Below are 20,099 nucleotides of genomic sequence, written 5' to 3'. Positions count from 1 at the left end.
TGTGACTCCTGATCTCGGGTTTGTGGGTTCAAGCTTCAGGTTGGGTGTAGAGATAATTAAAAACAACAACAAAAAATCTCCAAATAATCGAGGACACCTCTATGTGTTCTCAATCTCATGCCTGTACTAAAGAAACTTGCCACCAAGGCTTATGGAATGAGAATGGCCTCTGACATCAGAAGTTCTCATAGCTACCAAAGTTATCTCGAAACAGCTCCGGCAGCCCAGCAATACCAAAACCAATTCTGAGTAAATCACAAATGTCACTTTAATTCCAACTGAGGCCCCCTCTTGGACTGATGAAATTCCATGTCCACACTACCAAAAATCCTAAATAAAAGGAAGTCCGAGGTGCCTGGGTGGCTTAGTCGGTTAAGCGTCTGCCTTTGGCTAAGGTCATGATCCCAGGGTCCCAGGATCGAGCCCCACATCAGGCTCCCTGCTTAAGCTCTATCAAATAAATAAATAAATAAATAAATCTTTAAAAAAAAAAAAAAAAAGTCCTTCTGGCTTCTCTACCCAATAGTGATACCCATTTGCCTTACTGAATAAAGAATGAAAATCATCATTAACAATCACAGATAACCAAGCCAAGAACAAAGGAAAGAAACAACTAACAGAGATTCACCTGCACCAACTCTAGAGATCACTGAGCTTACTAGAATCGGGGGCAGGGAGAACCTCATTTTTTTCCCCCACATGTTTATAAGTGAAGAGCATTTGACCTCTCTTCTTTGCAACAGTCCACTAGATCCTGAAGGCAATGAGCATGTCCTTCCTGAACTAGCACACCAAATTTTTGCTTTAAAAGTCCTTCCCAGGGGATGCCTGGGTGGCTCATTCGGTTAAGCAGCTGCCTTCAGCTCAGGTCATGATCCCAGGGTCCTGGAATCGAGTTCCACATCAGGCTCCCTGCTTAGCGGGGAGCCTGCTTCTCCCTCTCCCTCTGCGTGCTGCTCCCTCTGCTCTCTCTCTCTCTCTCTCTCTCTCTGGCAAATAAATAAATAAAATCTTAAGGAAAAAAAAGTCCTTCCCAGTATTGAAGAGCTCTATGACAATACTGGAACCTCTACCTCAAAGCAAAGCATCTTTTAAATCCATACCACAATCTACACCTGGGGTGCAGTCGACTAGAACAGAGTGATATGAGGCGTATATTACCTCCTTCTTACTGTAGTTATGGTATTTCTCATAATACCAACAGCTACAACCTACTCATACGGGAATCTGTAGCTGAACTTGTAAACCCTGCCAAAGAAAGGATGCCAATGTGATGGATCACAAGTAACTACCAGAAAAAATGCAAAAGGACTATTTTCGCATAATTAGTCACTGGCCCGTTTTTTTCCCTATCATATTAGCTATACTCTTTTTCTGTTTGATTTCCACCAGCCAAAACAAGAATGGTTAGTTTAAGTACTTACTGTCTATTGTCTGCTGACTTCGACCACCACTATGTCCATTCTATAAGGAAAGGAAAAGAAAGTAAGTAAACCCACAAAATCAAATGACAACTTAGCTGAATTTCTGTTGGAATTTAGCCAGAAACATATGCAGTATAGATCAGTCAAGAAACGATGGCCTGTTTTATTCTGTTTGGTTTTTGGTTGTTTTATTTTTTTAAGATTTTGACAGACACAGCAATAGAGGGAACACAAGCAGGGGGAGTGGGAGAGGGAGAAGCAGGCTTCCCGCACGGAGCAGGGAGCCCAATGCAGGGCTCGATCCCAGGACCCAATGTCAAAACTACTGAAGAATGGGTCGCCTGGGTGGCAGTTAAGCATCTGCCTTTGGCTCAGGTCATGACCCCAGGGTCCTGGGATCAAGCCCTGCATCAGGCTCCCTGCTCAGCGAGGAGCCTGCTTCTCCCTCTCCTCCCCACTCATGCTCTCTCTTGCTATCTCTGTGTCTCTCTCTCTCAAATAATAAAAAATCTTTAAAAAACCCCAAAAAAACTACTAAGGAAAAAGACAAACCTTAGAGATGTTGCCTCTGTATTAACCCAAATCCAGTACAATTATTTTTTTAAGATTTTTTTGATTAATTTGAGAAAGAGAGCACAAGAGAGGGAACACAAGCAGGGGGAGTGAGAGAGGTTGAAGCAGGCTTCCCGCTGAGCCGGGAGCCCGATGCGGGGCTCGATCCCAGGACCCTTGGATCATGATCTGAGCCAAAGGCAGATGCTTAATGACTGAGCCACCCAGGCGCCCCTCCAGTACAATTTCTGTTCAAGAAATGTTATTTACAACATATTTTTTTCTTTAAAACAATATAAAGTTATATACAAGAAATGTAGACTATAAAAGATTAGAACTTTGAGAGGGAGAAAACCAAAAATGAGTTAAAATAAAAGACTGGGGACACCTGGGTGGCTCAGTCGTTAAGCGTCTGCCTTTGGCTCAGGTCATGATCCCAGGGTCCTGGGATCGAGGGCTCCCTGCTCCGTGGGAAGCCTGCTTCTCTCTCTCCCACTCCCCCTGCTTGTGTTCCCTCTCTCGCTGTGTCTCTGTCAAATAAATAAATAAATCTTAAAAAAAAAACTATTATGCTCACAGTTAAAAAAAAAAAAAAAAAAAAAGACTGAGGTCAGGTAAAAGGAAACACAATATACCTTACCAATATATACAGACAGGTAGAGAACAATCAAAACTCTACTCTCTGCCTCCCTCTAAACTAGGGTTCACTACGCACTAAATACATAGACATAACATTGAGCATGTACATCCAAAACAGCACAAATGGCAACATCCAAAGAAGTGTTTTCAAAACCACACCAAACAGAAAGAATAAAAAGGGGTAACAGAAAAAGAGCAGGCATCAGACCTTAGGTATATTTTATCCCACCTTGAAAATCCCTTTATTTAAAAAATTTTTTTTTAAGATTTTATTTATTTGAGAGAGACAGAGATAGTGAGGGACAGCACAAGTGGGAAGGAGAGGGAGAAGCAGGCTCCCTGCAGAGCAAGGAGCCCGATGCGGGACTCGATCCCAGGACCTCGGGATCATGACCTGAGCCGAAGGCTTAACCGACTGAGCCACCCAGGCGCCCTTGAAAAACACAATGGACAAACTGATACAACATGGGAACTACATTATTCGGGGTGGGGATAATTCCAGGCAGAAGAATGGTGGGAGCAAAAGTAAAGAAATACCAAATGGTCAGGAGAGATCAGAAATTTCAGGGTCTCAGTTCAACTAGCCAAGCAAGGAATGAGGTGAGTAATGACATGAGCAAGCAGCATACCAGGTGAAATTAGGGCTGGAGTTGAGAAGCTGAGCAGATGACATACACTTAAGCTCGGACAGCACACTGTGTGATTTATGTTTTAGAAACTATAGCCCAGTACTATACAAGGAAACATTCTGCAATAAAGGGAATAATCTATATGGACATGTGTGTGTCCCTATACTGTAGCCACTATAGATATTGAGCATTTATTTCCTTTTTAAGATTTTATTTATTTGACAGAGAGAGAGAGAGCACAAGCAAGGGGAGCGGCAGGCAGAGGGAGAAGCAGGCTCCCCGCAGAGCAGGGAGCCCAATGCAGGGCTCAATCCCAGGACCCTGACTGAGCCACCCAGATGCCCCGATACTGAGTATTTAAAATGTGGTTAGTACGTCTGAGGAACTAAAACTGTAATTGTTTATTTAATTTAAATGAACTACTACAGAATTTTACCATATACGGTGACAAGAATTTTAAATAAAAGATTGAAATAAATTTTTTTAAAAAGTAGCTCTCACTAGTAATGCTTGAACATCTCTGCCTTTCAGGGAACTAAAATATTACAAATAAGACTATAGGTCCGGGGCGCCTGGCTGGCTCAGTTGGTTAAGCGACTGCCTTCGGCTCAGGTCATGATCCCAGGGTCCTGGGATCGAGTCCCACATCGGGCTCCCGGCTCAGCAGGAAGCCTGCTTCTCCCTCTCCCACTCCCCCTGCTTGTGTTCCTGCTCTTGCGGTCTCTGTCAAATAAATAAATAAAATCTTAAAAAAAATAATAATAATAATAATTAAAAAAAAAAAAAGACTATAGGTCCGTTGTGTCTCCCCCCCACGCCCACCCCACAACCCCATGCAAAGCACTATGGACAATTTGGGATGTATCCTTATGCTATCCTTATACTAAGCTTCTTGGTCCACTCATACACTCCTGTGTATGGGTGCTTAAAATGCAGATTTCACACCACAGCCCACTATTAGTAAACTCAACAAACTATAAGAAAGGTTAGCCAATTTCTTTTTTTTTAAAGATTTTATTGATTTGACAGAGAGAGACACAGTGAGAGAGGGAACACAAGCAGGGGGAGTGGGAGAGGAAGCAGGCTTCCCGCTGTGCAGGGAGCCTGATGCGGGGCTCGATCCCACGACCCTGGGATCATGACCTGAGCGGAAGGCAGATGCTTAATGACTGAGCCACCCAGGTGCCCCAAAAGGTTAGCCAATTTCTAGGGGCGTGCCTGGCTGGCTCAGTTGGTGGAGCATGTGACTCTCGATCTCAGGTTGGTAAATTCGATCTCCATGTTAAGTGGAGAGAGTACTTAAAAATAAAATCTTGGCGGACACTGGGGAGGTTATGTGCTTTGGTAAACGCTGTGAATTGTGTAAGACTGATGAATCACAGACCTGTACCCCTGAAACAAATAATACATTATATGGTAACAATAAATAAATAAATAAATAAATAAATAAATAAATAAATAAATAAATAAAAATAAAATCTTGGGGCACTTATGTGGCTCAGTTGTTTAAGTGCCCGCTCGGGTCATGATCCCAGCAACCCGGGATCAAGCCCCGCATCAGGCTCCCTGCTCAGCACGGGGGCCGCTTCTGCCTCTCCCTCTGTCTGCCGCTCTGCTTACTTGTGCTTTCTATCAAATATAAAAATAAAATCTTAAAGAAAAAAATAAACAAAATAAATAAAAGAAAATCTTTAAAAGGTTAGCCTTTTCTTTCTTTCTAAAAGAAAATCTCATCTAAAACCCTCAATTTCCCAAACTAAACACTGACCCTCCAAACAGGATTTCCTACAAGAAGAAACCTGAAAAGACCAATTACCGTGATGGTTCCTGGAGCTGACTCCGATGGACTCACAGAGCTTTGGTATGCAATTCTGTTATGCACAGAACTCTGGTCATAGGAGGAAGATGTTGTTACTGGACTAGTGGAGCTCAGTGATGAGCTGGTAAGACTGGAGGAGGTAATAACTGAAGTTGTATAGGTGGAGTTCTGTACTGCACTGGTCATTGGTAGAGAGGTATTCAAAGAATCACTAGAAAGAATAAAAAGATTTAGACATAACTTTGTGTCACTTAAATGGGTTCATCAAGAACTATTTCATCATTTTACTGCCATACTATAAATTAAATAAACATGTCTGTACCTACACATTTGTACTACTGCATGCTTTAACTGTATTAAAAGGATGCATATTCAAAACACCCCTCCACTCCCAATCAGACCCACCTAATTTAAATGACAGGCAGAGGGACATCTTTAAGAATCCTTAAGACTCTGTAAGAAACCCAGAAGTCTGAAACCACTTTTTTTCTTTTAAGATTTTATTTATTTATTTATTATTTTTATTTATTTATTTATTTCTTACTTATTTATTTATCAATCAATCAGAGAGAGGGAGAAGCAGGCTCCCTGCTGGGCAGAGAGCCTGATGAGGCACTCAATCCCAGGACCCTGGGATCATGACCTGAGCTGAAGGCAGACACTTAACTGACTGAGTCACCCAGGTGCCACTGAAACCATTTTTAGAAAGAGCAAATACCAGCTTTTAGTTCTGGGGAGTAGAAAAATTAATAAAATCTAAAATCTGGGATTCTCTACCTATGAAACATTCCACTAAAGGAAAATACGTGTTGGCAAAGATGTACAAGAAGTGCATCCCTCAGAGATTACTGGGAGGAATGTAAAATGCTACAGCCACTATGAAAAAAGTTTCCTGGTTCCTCAAATGTTAATATAAGGGTTACCATAGGACCAGCAATTACTAGGTCTATATCCAGCAGAACTGAAAGGACAGAAAATTGGTAAATGAATGTTCACAGCACCATGATTCTTAATACCCAAAAAGTGGAAACAATCCGAATGTCCATCAACCAATGAACAGATAAAAAAAATGTGATGTATCTACACAATGAAATACTATTCGGAAATAAAATGCATACAAGCTACAAATGGATGAACTTTGAAAACACTATGCCACATAAAAGAAGTCAGACACAAAAGACCACATATTGCATGATTCTTGCTTTATGAAATATCGGAATAGGCAAATCCAGAGACAGAGGATTAGCTGCCAGAGGATGAGGGGAGGGGGAAATTGCGAGTGACTGCTAACAAGCACAGGGTTTCTTTTTAGTGTGATGGAAGAAAAGTTCTGGAATTAGATTCTAGTCATGGGTGCACAAACTTACCACCACAGGGTGTACTGTCTCCACCAGGTGATTTCTTAGGCTCTATTTTGTTTTACTTTGCCAACAAAGGGCTTAATTCAGTCAAAGCCAGAGAAATAAGAAGTCGTGTACCTTAAAGACTTCGAATACAAGCTGATGGGAATCTGGTTACTATTTTCACTGCTTGCCGCTGATCCAAATTCAGAGAGAGAAGGTTCTGATCCAAATTCCAAGGCGCCAAACTGAACATTTAATCCTGTGACATCTGCTGACCCAGGCATTTCCACTGCAGAAGCTGGGATCTGAAAAACAGAGCCATCACGTCAGGAACTGAGATCGGAGATCCCATGTCCCAGAGGCCTCGAGCAGAGCCAAATGAGCACCGGCTTCCCAAAGCATTACTGGCACCCCGGAGGAACAAGGTGCAAGACATCCACAAGAAGGAAAAAGGCACAGGACATTTCAAAAAAGAAGAGAAGAGAAAAATGAGCAGTTAACAGCAGAATGGTCAGTGCCACCAACTGCTTCTTAGAGCAGAGGCCGAAGAAATGGGGGCGGGCTGGGTGGTGGTGGGTGAGAGAAGGGAGGAGAGCGGGCCATCGCTGAAAGCATTATCTAGTCAAAGAACCACTTATTCTCTATCTCCGAGACGCAGGTAAATACACAAGACCAGCAGATTCTCTGACCCAGATCCTGTAATTTCAATGAACAGTCTCTGTCTCCAACACAAAACCATTCCCTCTCATATTAGCCCAGCCACTCAGAAATGGCCGATTCCTCATTAAGCAGTAAGCTATGTGCTTGGAAAAAAATACCATGTCACCGTTTCTGAGACTTACTAACCCAACCCTTGAGCTAAATGTTGAAATACATCCACCATTGGGCCTGTGACTTCTGGATGGAGAACAGACCTTAGAAGCTGGAGGTATCCGCCGCTTCGGTAGTTTGATGTGTTTAGACTGTGGTTGGTGGGTAGTCACAGCAATGTTTTCTACAGTCATGCTGGGAAGCTGCAAAAGTTTGTTCACAGTGGAGGTACTGTCTCTGGGTGTTGACTCTCGCAGTTTTACCTGGGAAGGAAAGGACTCCAACCCAGGAGGAGGAACAGCAACGGCCTGAGTGTGGTGCTGCTGTCGCTGGCTCAATTGACTAAGAACCGGGGATGGTTCAGGCTGAGATTTGAAGTCTATGAAATACGTAAAGGGGGAGGGAGGGAAAGTAAGCAACAATCAATTATTTAGGAACGTGGGCTTAGAGCTCCGTCTTCCAATATGACTGAGAGTGAAAGGTTGTAGTTACCACTTGTTTCTCCCAACAACCTTCTACCTGAGTCCCCTAAGTTGGGGGCGTGTGTGATCTATTATAACTGGTATATGATAAATGGAAAAGGATGCCTGAATGGGTTTACAGATCATTTCTTATGCAGAGAGGAGACATAGTTTACATTAAGACACACGGAGTGGGTAAAAGAGCACGGAGTTGCTACACATTTGGCCTTTAGCTAAGAGAGAATTATATTTTTGTTGCTTTATGGATTTCTTAACAAAACTGTTAAAAATTATTGTTTTTCAGTAACTAATGTGATATTACAAAATCCAAAAGGTAAAAAAAGTTTATGAGGACTATAAATCACCCTTTCAACCCTATCTCCAGATTCACTCCACAGAGGCAGACATTGTACCCAGTTTCTTGAGTATCTTCAAAGATACTGTTTCAAAACACACATACACAGACACACACACATTATATATATAGCTTCCTCACAAACCATTTGGTTTTCAAAAATTGTTCCATATTAACATGTGAAGAGCTACTTCATTTTTATGGCCACATAGTAATCCAGTGTACAGAGGCATCGATTTTTAAAACCAGTACTGTATATTAACAGGCTTTTAGGTTTTCCAATATCTTGCTAAGAAAAACAGTGCTGCAATGAATGTATCTTTATGTAAGACATTTTGCTCAAGTGCAAATATACCTGTGGGATCAACAACTAGAAGGTTCAAAGAACAACTCTATTTTAAATTTTGACAAACACTTCAAAATTCTTTCAAAAGATAGAACACACACTTTTTAATATGCTGTGATACCAACAACTTTTATCCTTCCTAATCTGAATGATGGAAAATGGCATAAAAGGTGCAATTTAAAATGATATAAATTCAATGAGGCATCATTTCATATACTCCAGTATTCTTTGCCTATGAACTCTGACAACACCTCTTTGACCATTTTTTTTTTTTTTTACTTTGTTTAGTCTCCTTTATTTTTAGTTACTCTTCTTTATAAAGGAAGCTAGCCCTTTGTCTACATGATTTTCAAATCATAATGAAGTGGGCAATTTTTTCCAGCAAGGTAGTATGTATTTTAGGCTTTTTTTTCCAGCCAGGTAGTATGTATTTTAGGCTTTGAAGGCCATCTGTTAGCAACTACTCAACTCTCCCTTTGTAGACTGAAACCAGTTATAAGACAATACACAATGAATGGCCATGGCTGTGTTCCAATAAAATGTTATTTACAAAAACAGGTGACAAATCCAGTTGAAGTTTGCCAACCCATGACTTGGTGTATTTCCATCTTAGATGAGTCTATTTTTGGACTTTATATTAGAGGCATATATAATAAGGTAGGATTTATAAAGAATATAGAAATAGCATGTACAAATCTAAAAACTCTTATCGCCCACTGCAGTGGGTCTGCAGAAAAAGGGTAACATAGGACTACAACTAGCATCAGAAATGCCACCTTGCTAAACTGGCTCTTGGCCAGTGTCTGCAAACACAGTATTTTAATATATTCTAGGCAAAGGTTGCCAAGCACTCTTATCAGATAAAAATGACTCTCTACACCTTTAATGTTTGTACAAGGTGGTTTATGGTGAACACTTGCTTTCCTACTGGGAATCTGGAATATTGTTATGTACTAGGCAGAGGGTACTTATGTATAACCAGCTCCCCAGTAAAAAACTTTGAGTATTAAGGCTCTAATGAATTTCCTTGGTAGACAGGACTCCAAATTTGGGAGTGGTCTCAGATACTTCCTTAACAACAAACTGTTTCTTTCAGGATAGAAAAGTGATTCCGTGTCTTTTAATAAGCCCTAAACATAAACATGCCTAGGAAACCAACACTATGGTTAATAACTCTCTGCTATTCCTTAATACAGTGTGGCATGTGTATGTTGGTGGAAAATGGGTGTTTTAATGTCACAAAATCTCTGGGAGTATAGTTTAGAAAACATCCAACTTACATATGGTGCCTTTATATTATAAACCACTGACAATAAGGCTGGCACAAATCATGATAGATACATACAAATATTAAAATGAGAAAGCAACCCAGAGGGTGTGATTTAAAATTCCACATCCCAACTCTGTCCCCACAATATTATAATAGAGCTTAGAAAATTCTGTCCAGGCATTTACTCAGTGTTATTTCCTTGTATTTGTAAGGCTTTACCATGCTATGGAACATCTCTTCAAGATATGTACTACTACCACTACTGATAACAACAAATAAATGCAGGTATTTATACAATACAAAGCTATCTGATGTAATTCACAAACACCACAGAAATTCTATTAAAAAGAAACATCTCTGGACAAATTCCACATTACTGTTCACAATTCAACACACTCTCGTAATGTTTAGCATGTCCTCACTGGGGGCTAACCACCACAGAAAATGTATACTTACCAAAATGACTAAGGACTGAGGACTGGGAAGTTGAGGGCTTGAGGTCCCAAGAAGAAGTGGTTGTGGGGGGACTTGTATTATTCTGCTGTGAACCTGGGGTAGTGGTAAACTGGCCCAAACTTGGAGCTTTCAATTGGTCCAAAATCTGGGAGCTGGTGATGTTTGCCATTTTGGAAGGTGCAAGCTCTCCAAATCCTGAACCAAGGACGGATGACTTTAAAAGGAAAAAAAAGCAAAAATCCTCAGCAATACAAATCTCTACTCCAGAATTTAAACACATCAAGTATTTTCATAAGAATTTTTAAAACTATAACCTAGAACATGTGAATCAATAAGACTCACCTGAGAAGATCCTACATGAAAATATTACCATACAACAAAATCTGATTAAATCCAGCAATCCTTCTGGATTCTGATATAAGAAGTTAAAGGGAAGGAGAATATTTTCCCTGGATATTAAGACATTGCTTTCTTTTTGGGGCACCTGGGGGGCTCAGTTGGTTAGGCCACTGCCTTCCGCTCAGGTCATGATCCCAGGGTCCTGCAGTTGAGCCCCGTGTCATCACTGGGCTCCTTGCTCAGCAGGGAGTCTCCTTCTCCCTCGCCCTCTGCTCATCCACCCCCCCAGTTGTGCTCTCTCTCTCACAAATAAAATCTTTTTTTTTTTTTTTTAAGATTTTATTTATTTATTTGACAGACAGAGAGTGAGCACAAGTAGGGGGAGCAGCAGGCAGAGGGAGAGGGAGAAGCAGGCTCCCTGATGAGCAGGGAGCCCGACACGGGGCTCAATCCCAGAACCCCAGGATCATGACCTGAACTGAAAGCAGCCGCTTAACTGACTGAGCCAGCCAGGCGCCCCATCAAATAAATAAAATCTTAAAAAACAAAAAGACACTGCTTTCTTTTTAAAAGTGGTGTCACAAATTCACAAACAAAATACTACTGTTTTTTATAAAGATAAATACCATGAATTCAATGACAAACACAAGCTTGAGAAACAAAAATACAGTATTTTCTTAATGTATGCAACAACAGTAATCATGTTTGTAAGTTTGATTGGTGAATGGCTCAGCAACGTCATCCTACAAAATTAACTGCAGGTTGCAGCACTTACTTAAAAAGTTAATATTCTGAGCTGCCGCACGGGGAGGAGGCCGAGGCCGCAGCTTGAGGGAGGCCCCGGCCCCTCTGTACGCGTGGGTGTGGATGGCTAGGGGAAGGGAAGGGAGGCCGGCCCACTGGCCAGCTGGGTGCCTGTGTCTGGCAGAGCCGATGTGAGACGAAGAGACAATCCTTCCCTGCCGCCCGGATAATCAAGAGTTTTGGCCGGACCTTTGAGCACACACCAAGAGTGAGGAGCCAGACGAAAAGCACAGACTATGGCGCTGAAACAGATTAATAAGGAACTTAGTGATTTGGCCCGTGACCCTCCAGCACCATGTTCTGCAGGTCCAGTTGGGGATGATATGTTTCATTGGCAAGCCACAATTATGGGACCTAATGACAGCCCATACCAAGGCGGTGTATTCTTTTTGACAATTCATTTTCCTACAGACTACCCTACCCCTTCAAACCACCTAAGGTTGCATTTACAACAAGAATTTATCATCCAAATATTAACAGTAATGGCAGCATTTGTCTCGATATTCTAAGATCACAGTGGTCTCCTGCTTTAACTATTTCTAAAGTTCTTTTATCCATTTGTTCACTGCTATGTGATCCAAACCCAGATGACCCCCTAGTGCCAGAGATTGCACGGATCTATAAAACAGACAGGGATAAGTACAACAGAGTATCTCGGGAATGGACTCAGAAGTATGCCATGTGATGCTACCTTAAAGTCAGAATAACCTGCATTATAGCTGGAATAAACTTTAAATTACTGTTGCTTTTTTGATTTTCTTATCCGGCTGCTCCCCTATCAAACCTCATCTTTTTTAATTTTATTTTTTGTTTACCTCCCTCCATTCATTCACATGCTCATCTGAGAAGACTTAAATTCTTCCAGCTTTGGACAATAACTGCTTTTAGAAACTGTAAAGTAGTTACAGTTTCTAAAGAGAACAGTTGCCCAAGATTCAGAATTTTTTTAAAAATGGAGCATGTGTATTATGTGGCCAATGTCTTCACTCTAACTTGGTTATGAGACTAAAACCATTCCTCACTACTCTAACATGCTGAAGAAATCATCTGAGGGGGAGGGAGATGGATGCTCAGTTGTCACATCAAAGGAAGCAGCATGATTCTAGCATCCAGTCTTTTTTTAAGCCTTCCACTGTTAGAGATTTAAGGTTACATGATATACTTTATGCTCATAACTGATGTGACTGGAGAATTGGTATTGAATTTATAGCATCAGCAGAACAGAAAATGTGATGTATTTTATGCATACAATAAAGGAATGACCTGTTCTTGTTCTACAGAGAATGGAAATTGGAAATCAAACACCCTTTGTATTCCAAAATAGGGTCTCAAACATTTTATAATTCTCATTTAAATTGTTAGGAGGCTTGGAGCTATTAGTTAATCTATCTTCCAATACACTGTTTAATATAGCACTGAATAAATGATGCAAGTTGTCAATGGATGAGTGATCAACTAATAGCTCTATTAATTGATTTATTTTTCTTCAATAAAGTTGCAGAAACCAAAAAAAAAAAGTTAATATTCTAAAATCAGATAATGATTTACACATGAGGGATCTTGTGTACTGAGCCGATATCCTGGGCACCACTGCATTTATTTCAAGTTGTTTTGATGACTAAGAACACCAAATACGCTCCTTAAGTAAGTATCCAAAAGAAAATGTTACACCTCCCCCATCTATCCTGTCAGGTCAGATACCAAGAGCCAATGAGAACGATACACGTAAAAAAATGAAACTGGACCACTTTCTCACACCATACACAAAAATAAACTCAAAATGGATTAAAGACCTAAATGTGAAGCCTGAAACCATAAAAATCCTAGAGAAAGCATAGGCTGTGTAATTTCTTTCACATCAGCTAGAGCAATATTTTTCTAGATATATCACCTAAGGCAAGGGAAACAAAAGCAAAAATAAAGTATTGGGGGGCGCCTGGGTGGCTCAGTCGTTAAGCGTCTGCCTTCGGCTCAGGTCATGATCCCACAGTCCTGGGATCGAGCCCCGCATCGGGCTCCCTGCTCCGCGGGAAGCCAGCTTCTCCCTCTCCCACTCCCCCTGCTTGTGTTCTCTCTCTCGTTGTCTCTCTGTCAAATAAATAAATAAAATCTTTAAAAAATAAAAACATAAAATAAAATAAAAATAAAGTATTGGGACTAAATCAAAATTAAAAAAAAAAAAACAAACAGGACCCAAGGAGAATGAAAGCCTTGACTAGTGAACACAGTCACTGCATTTTTACATATGAAGATCCTTCAGTTTCTGAAAAGATATTTATCAAAAAATAACTTTTTAAGGGCACCTAGGTGGCTCAGTCAGTTAAGCATCTGCCTTCGGCTCAGGTCATGATCCCGGAGTCCCAGGATCGAGTCCTACATCAGGCTCCCCACTCAGTGGGGAAAATACTTCTCCCTCTGGCCCTCCCCACTCTCGTGCTTTCTCTGTCTCACTCTCTCAAATAAATAAAATCTAAAAAACAAAACACAACTTTTTGAAACCATTTAAAAGGTCAAAAACAGAAACGACTTGCATTCTCTTAAGAGATCAGATACAGAAAGTTGAAATAATTATTTCTGTTAACAATATCCAAAGGCATCCCAGTTGTTTTAAGGAAATTCAAATTCTCCAATCTGAGCAAAACATTAGGTTGTAAGCAGTTATTGCACATCAATCACAGAATCTGCTAACATTATTTATCACTACTCCAGAACCCTTCCTCATGCTGTCCAAAACACCTGCTCTTCTGCTGCTACAAATCCACCAAAATCCAGTTCAAGCCCCCTTGTTCAGTAAAGGCTTCCACGACGATACTTCGATTCTTCTGATCTCTATCCTGCATCAGCTAATATCATCAAATGCATTTTCTGCATGCTTTGCAACACAATGAAATCACTGAATCAAGGACTAGTGCTTTGCTTCACGTTAACACTTAGCATAGGACTTCTCAATTTCACCTACATTTCAATCAATGGGGGCTTTAACAACATGTGTACTGATACACCAATATGCATGCACTCACATATACACAAACATACACAAGTGCCCAACTTGCAATCCCAAGATTCTGACTTATTTGGTCTATGTGGACTCTGGCATTATTTTATTATTATTATTACTGTTGTTAATTTACTCAAGTTCCCCACTGATTATAAAAGTACAGTAGGTTGAGCAGCACCACTGTTGTAATACGCTAAACAGTATCTGTTCCAGTTTCTCAAGGTGTTGTTCATTATCAAAGGCATCACACCTTAAGGCACTGTTGGAAAAAAAAAACAAGCAAAAAAAACCCTCCTCGTGTCCTACCTATGTTCTGAGTGTCCTGGCTAAGATTCCAGCAGCTCAGCCTAGACATTACATCAGCATACCAGTAGCAGATAGAAAGGCAAGGGGAAAGGACAGGAATGGTTCAATCAAAATGTGAGGGTACTGGAGCGCCTGGCTGGCTCAGTCGGTGGAACGTGCAGCACTTGATCTCAGGGTTATAAGTTTGAGCCCCACACTGGGTGTAGAGATTACTTAAAAAAATTAAATTAAAAAACAAAATAAAAAACAAAGCTTGGGGGTATTATTAGACCTTACTACCTTCTCAAAACAGAGACAGCATCAAGCCCTGGGCTGTCCTACTTCAAGCACGGACACCCTCTCATACATAATCATAATGACACTAAAAATGCCAAATTACCAAGCCAGTTATGACATGATGTGTCTGTGCAGAGTATAAGACAGCAATGAAAAGTTTACATATTTCATTCTCCATTTTATTAGGGTTCAGCAAATGATTTTTGAGTCGAGTAGGGGGAAAAGATAGTATCATATTCATAAGAAATTCTGTTTCTCAACCATAGATTTCAAGTAAAACACAGCAAGTGAACCAATAATTACCACTAGTGAAAGCTGTGCATCTGTATATGGAGGTATTCCAACCCCTCCCCCCACCCCCACTGCCAACTGAGAACTGCCTACAGTTAGGGCCTTCAGTTCACCATTATGCAGTTACATTGCTTGACATTCTATGCTCTAAGATTTTATTCCCATCAGCCTATCTTCATATCCTTCTCTACCAGTTCCTGGAGTCCTTTCTGTTAGGAGCTAAATTCTCATGGGAAGTTAAAGCCAGATATACAAGCAGTAGGTGCCCGTTTTAATGAAAACACATCCATATTATAAGGGCCTCCACTAGAGTGGCATGTTAAGAAAAAGTACACTAATTTTACAAATAACAAAACAAGAGCTGCCAAAAATATAAGCACCTAAGAAGACTTGGAAAGAACTGTTTTAGCATGATTTTAGCAAGCTAATTCTGATAAACATTTGCATTTAACTAAATTGGAAAACAAATGAAAATTTTAATGTCATAAGTACAGACTTTCAAACAAAATCCAAGATAAAAATTATTAATAAGAAGGATGCCTCAGTGATTACGACTTAAGATTTCAACTAATCATAAAGAAGTATTTTTTATCTTTGTCCAGAAAACTCAGAGTAGCTGAATTCCACATAGCATCATCAGATATGTGCTTGGAAATTATCACATCATTGTTTTCTGGACTGAAATCTACTGTAGATATGTTTATGTTTAGAAAATAATTATAAGGCATGTATCATTCTAGAATACATTTGCTTACGGGTACATTCCTTCAAATCCCATACTAAAATAAAAGCGAGTTACCAGACTCTGAGGAGAATAGGAGTTGACAGCAGTGGAGCTGCCAGTCCCTGGTGCCATCTGATTGTTGTGCTGAGAATTTGTGAAGACAAGGGCTTGACCAAAGCCCTGCTGTTGGGAAGTTTCAAAGGAGCTGACTTCTGAGGCTTGACTGGGAGGAACAGGCTTCTGGAGCAAGGCTACCAGATCAATGCTAAGCAGACAAAAAGCAAATGAGGAACGAGTCAAAACCAAATCTTATCAATAATGAATTTGAGAAGTGAATCAATATAGAATAAATTCATGTTAAAAAATAATCTAAGTGAGGAAAATCTTTGGAAACTGGAGTTTAAAGGAGCCAAGAGGACAGCATTAACTAAAGAAAACAAAACAAAAAACAACAACATACAAAGCCACAGAGACTAAAGCAGGGCTTGGCAGAGAAGAGAAATGAAAAGGTGCATCAAGACAGTTCCACAGAAATAGCACAGTAACAACTGATTTGAAAACCTGGAGCAAATAAGTAAATAGACAATTTTCTAAAGTTTGGCTTATTTTCTGTAAAATATTTTCCCCCATTCATTACTCAGAACCAATGTTTCTTAAACTTGCCTCAAGGAAAGTGAATTCCTACTGTGAGAGAATGAGAACCACAGTCACAGCAGACAATTCAAGCAGTTTCCCATTTATCATAAATATCCCAGTGAGTTCTGCATTCTAAGCTATAAGTTTATATAAATCTCCAATAATTTTCTCTCTTAAATATTCAAAAAGGGGCGCCTGGGTGGCTCAGTTGGTTAAGGGTCTGCCTTCAGCTCAGGTGGGATCGAGTCCGCATCAAGCCTGCTTCTCCCTCTCCCTGCCGCTCCCCCTACTTGCGCACACTCACTCGCTCACTCTGTCAAATGAATAAAAAAATATATATAAAAAAAAATACTGAGGAAAAAATGCGCAAAATATAAAAAATGCACAAATACTCTGTTAACTACAACTCTTGTAATGTCCCCAGAAGAAGAGATATCACGGCCTGAAAACCTAAAAGCATGAGGAAGAACTAATCTTCTAGATCTATACTACCTGACATGTGAGTGAGCTACTAACTCTTCTCCACAGAACTGCAAGGCGCTCAAGATTAACTAACATGGTAATTTGCTCCATTAAACCCTCTCAAAGGCCAGTTTCCAGTTTTCCTGTCTGAAATGTTCACCATGCAGGTGAGGCAGATTCTGGAAGGTCAAATAATTCACGGCCCACTAATATCTGATAGAGTGAAGTTCCTAGGCCTGACTTCCTCTCCTTATGTACTACCCATTCTTACTTTTCCATAACCAGGTTGAAGTCCCAGACTAGTATTTTGGATCCTGAGGTAATTGTTCTAACTTATGATATCCTAACTCCAGGGATATAAATCCAGGGTAGTTATATTACATATAACCTATCTCAAAAGCTACATTATCAGAAAAAACACAGGACGTTCTATTCTAAAAGATTGACAGGATATTCACCTAAAAACACTACAGCACTGTTTTCTGAAAAATAACCATTAAAGTCTTTTTTTTTTTTTTAAATGCCCTCCCATGCCCAATTGTGACCTCTGATCCCATCCTTTCCCTCCTGTTTCAGTGAGTAGGGGAGGGGACATTTTTTTTAATGAAAATGATCCTATGAAATTGAGTAATGAATACAATAAGGAAGTTATATCCATTTAATAAATTCTGAGCAATTCACAAAATCTTTGTTCATTTTTATTTCCCTATAATGAAGTCTTATAACCATCTCATTTAGCAGGAAATTAAGCGTGTCAGGTTCAAAATTTCCTTCAATTCTCAGGGGTCATACATAGAAAGGCTTTCATCCTCCTAGATCATTGCATTTTGAAACCATAATCAAAGGTTTTCTGAGTTATTGTAGACACTAGGATGTAAATAAACACTTTTCAAGAATTCAGTACTGGGGGCGCCTGGGTGGCTCAATTGTTAAAGCATCTGCCTTCGGCTCAGGTCATGATCTCAGGGTCCTGGCATCGAGCCCTGCATTGGGCTCCCTGCTCCACGGGAAGCCTGCTTCTCCCTCTCCCACTCCCCCTGCTTGTATTCCCTCTCTCACTGTGTCTCTCTCTCTGTTAAATAAATAAATAAAACCTTTAAAAAAAAAAAAATTCAGTTCTGTACATACTAATAATGTTTCTATTTTTCTGAAAATTCCTTCCTTTTCTGTAATCTAAGAGACTAGATGAAAACTAGTAGAGCCCACAGTCGTTAAGCGGCTGCCTTCGGCTCAGGTCATGATCCCAGGGTCCTGGGATCGAGCCCCAGATTGGGCTCCCTGCTCGGCGGGAAGCCTGCTTCTCCCTCTCCCACTCCCCCTGCTTGTGTTCCCTCTCTCGCTGTCTCTCTGTCAAATAAATAAATATCTTAAAAAAACAAAAAAAACTAGTACAGCTCATATAAAATGAGAAGTTTGTATTAGCCTTAGAAGATCTAAATAGGGCGCCTGGGTGGCTCAGTCGTTAAGCGTCTGCCTTCGGCTCAGGTCATGATCCCAGGGTCCTGGGATCGAGCCCCAGATCGGGCTCCCTGCTGGGCGGGAGGCCTGCTTCTCCCTTTCCCACTCCCCCTGCTTGTGTTCCTGCTCTCGCTGTCTCTCTCTGTCAAATAAATAAAATCTTAAAAAAAAAGATCTAAATAAATGGTATTATACACAGAAACCAAAGGATATTTGGTATTAGGTTCATCTGTCAAAAAACAATATATTTATAAAAGTAAAAAAGAAAAACCACTAAATAAGTTTAAAATTATTAAATAAGCTTAATATTATTAAGCCAGCCTGGCTGGCTCAGTCAGTGGAACCTGCAACTCTTGATCTTGGGGTTGTGAGTTTGAGCCCCACACTGGGTAGAGATTACTTTAAAAAAAAGTCTTTAGGGACGCCTGGGTGGCTCAGTCAGTTAAGCAGCTGCCTTCGGCTCAGGTCATGATCCCAGGGTCCTGGGACAGAGCCCCACATCGGGCTCCCTGCTCGGCGGAGAGCCTGCTTCTCCCCCTCCCTCTGTCTGCCGCTCTGCCTACTTGTGCTCTCTATCTCTGTTAAATAAATAAATAAAAATCTTTAAAAAAAAAAAAGTCTTTAAAAATAAGGTAAATAAAATAGGTTTAACATAATATCTATCACAAATGATAACAAATCAGAAACATAATCGCTATTTTAATTCATGAGAGAATATAATAAATTAGAAAATGATAGAGGCTCTGTCAGCTCACAAAGAAGGTTACGGATAAAACAAAATCTTAGAAGGGCAAAAGGTAAAAACAGAAAGAGATTCAAGCAAAGGAAAAAAACAGAGACCTAAGACCCAAAACAAATTTCCTGAGCAAGAAATTTAAATTATGCTTTGAACAACAAACAAAAGGTGAAAGAAATTGTTTACCTTTGCCCAGGTGTGACATGATTCTCTGCTGGAACAGCTGAGGCAGTGAAGACCTTTGTTTCAGAAAGCTGTTTGGAAAGGAATAAAAAAAATACTTCGCTTTTATTTTATAGAACATAAAACCAGAAATGTATCAAATTCCTGACAATTTTAGTCACCAGTACTCTTATTATACTTCACCCAAAAGTAGTCTGAAAGAAAGGAAATACATTAAGTGATCATGACAAGTAATATTCTTCAAGTGAAGGTAATTTTAGATTGGCAAACCCATAAAAAGGATTTCATATCAGGGAAAGAATAAAGTTAAGTCAGACCAGGGTTTAAGTCCTAGTCACACTACTCTATTTGACATTACACAAAATGAGAATACCACTAAAACCACCACAAATGCCAAACGTTTGAAAAAGGGCAAAAAATTGACATTTTCTTTCCCCCAAAACAGATAGTTTCAGTATTTTTTTTTTTAAAGATTTTATTTATTTATTTGAGACAGAGAGAATGAGAGACAGAGAGCATGAGAGGGAGGAGGGTCAGAGGGAGAAGCAGACTCCCTGCTGAGCAGGGAGCCCGATGCGGGACTCGATCCCGGGACTCCAGGATCATGACCTGAGCCGAAGGCAGTCGCTTAACCAACTGAGCCACCCAGGCGCCGTCAGTATTTTAATAGTAATCTGTGTTTCTTTTTTATTAAGTCATAGGTTTCCCTGTTTTTGTATAAAAACAACTTTGTTGAGGTTATATCACATTCAATAATCTGCAAATGCTCAAACCGAATAATT

General features: G+C 40.2%; 1 protein-coding gene, 1 non-coding gene and 1 pseudogene across 6 annotated transcripts in view; 1 reads left to right on the top strand and 2 right to left on the bottom strand.

Annotated features, from left to right (window-relative positions):
• UBAP2 (ubiquitin associated protein 2) overlaps positions 1 to 20,099 on the bottom strand; it is a 133,450-nt gene that overhangs the window by 13,404 nt on the left and 99,947 nt on the right. For all 5 annotated transcript variants that reach the window (XM_035016464.1, XM_035016466.1, XM_035016465.1 and 2 more), the window contains 7 exons: positions 19,321 to 19,388; positions 15,918 to 16,107; positions 10,105 to 10,318; positions 7,321 to 7,595; positions 6,542 to 6,711; positions 5,061 to 5,274; positions 1,425 to 1,464 (listed from right to left, as the gene is read on the bottom strand). In XM_035016464.1, coding sequence (XP_034872355.1) covers positions 1,425 to 1,464; positions 5,061 to 5,274; positions 6,542 to 6,711; positions 7,321 to 7,595; positions 10,105 to 10,318; positions 15,918 to 16,107; positions 19,321 to 19,388 — 1,171 coding nt within the window. The remainder of the gene's footprint in view (positions 1 to 1,424; positions 1,465 to 5,060; positions 5,275 to 6,541; positions 6,712 to 7,320; positions 7,596 to 10,104; positions 10,319 to 15,917; positions 16,108 to 19,320; positions 19,389 to 20,099) is intronic.
• On the top strand, positions 11,460 to 11,991 carry LOC118018015 (annotated as a pseudogene).
• Positions 15,715 to 15,797, bottom strand: LOC118018252. Its single transcript, XR_004681342.1, has one exon. It is a non-coding gene; the product is annotated as a small nucleolar RNA SNORD121A (small nucleolar RNA).

This window comes from Mirounga leonina, unplaced genomic scaffold (assembly GCF_011800145.1).
Source record: "Mirounga leonina isolate KUSES-001 unplaced genomic scaffold, KU_Mleo_1.0 Mir_170, whole genome shotgun sequence".
NCBI classification, from domain to species: domain Eukaryota; kingdom Metazoa; phylum Chordata; class Mammalia; order Carnivora; family Phocidae; genus Mirounga; species Mirounga leonina.
Note: the sequence above shows the minus strand (reverse complement) of the source record. Positions and strands in the feature narration are given on the sequence as shown.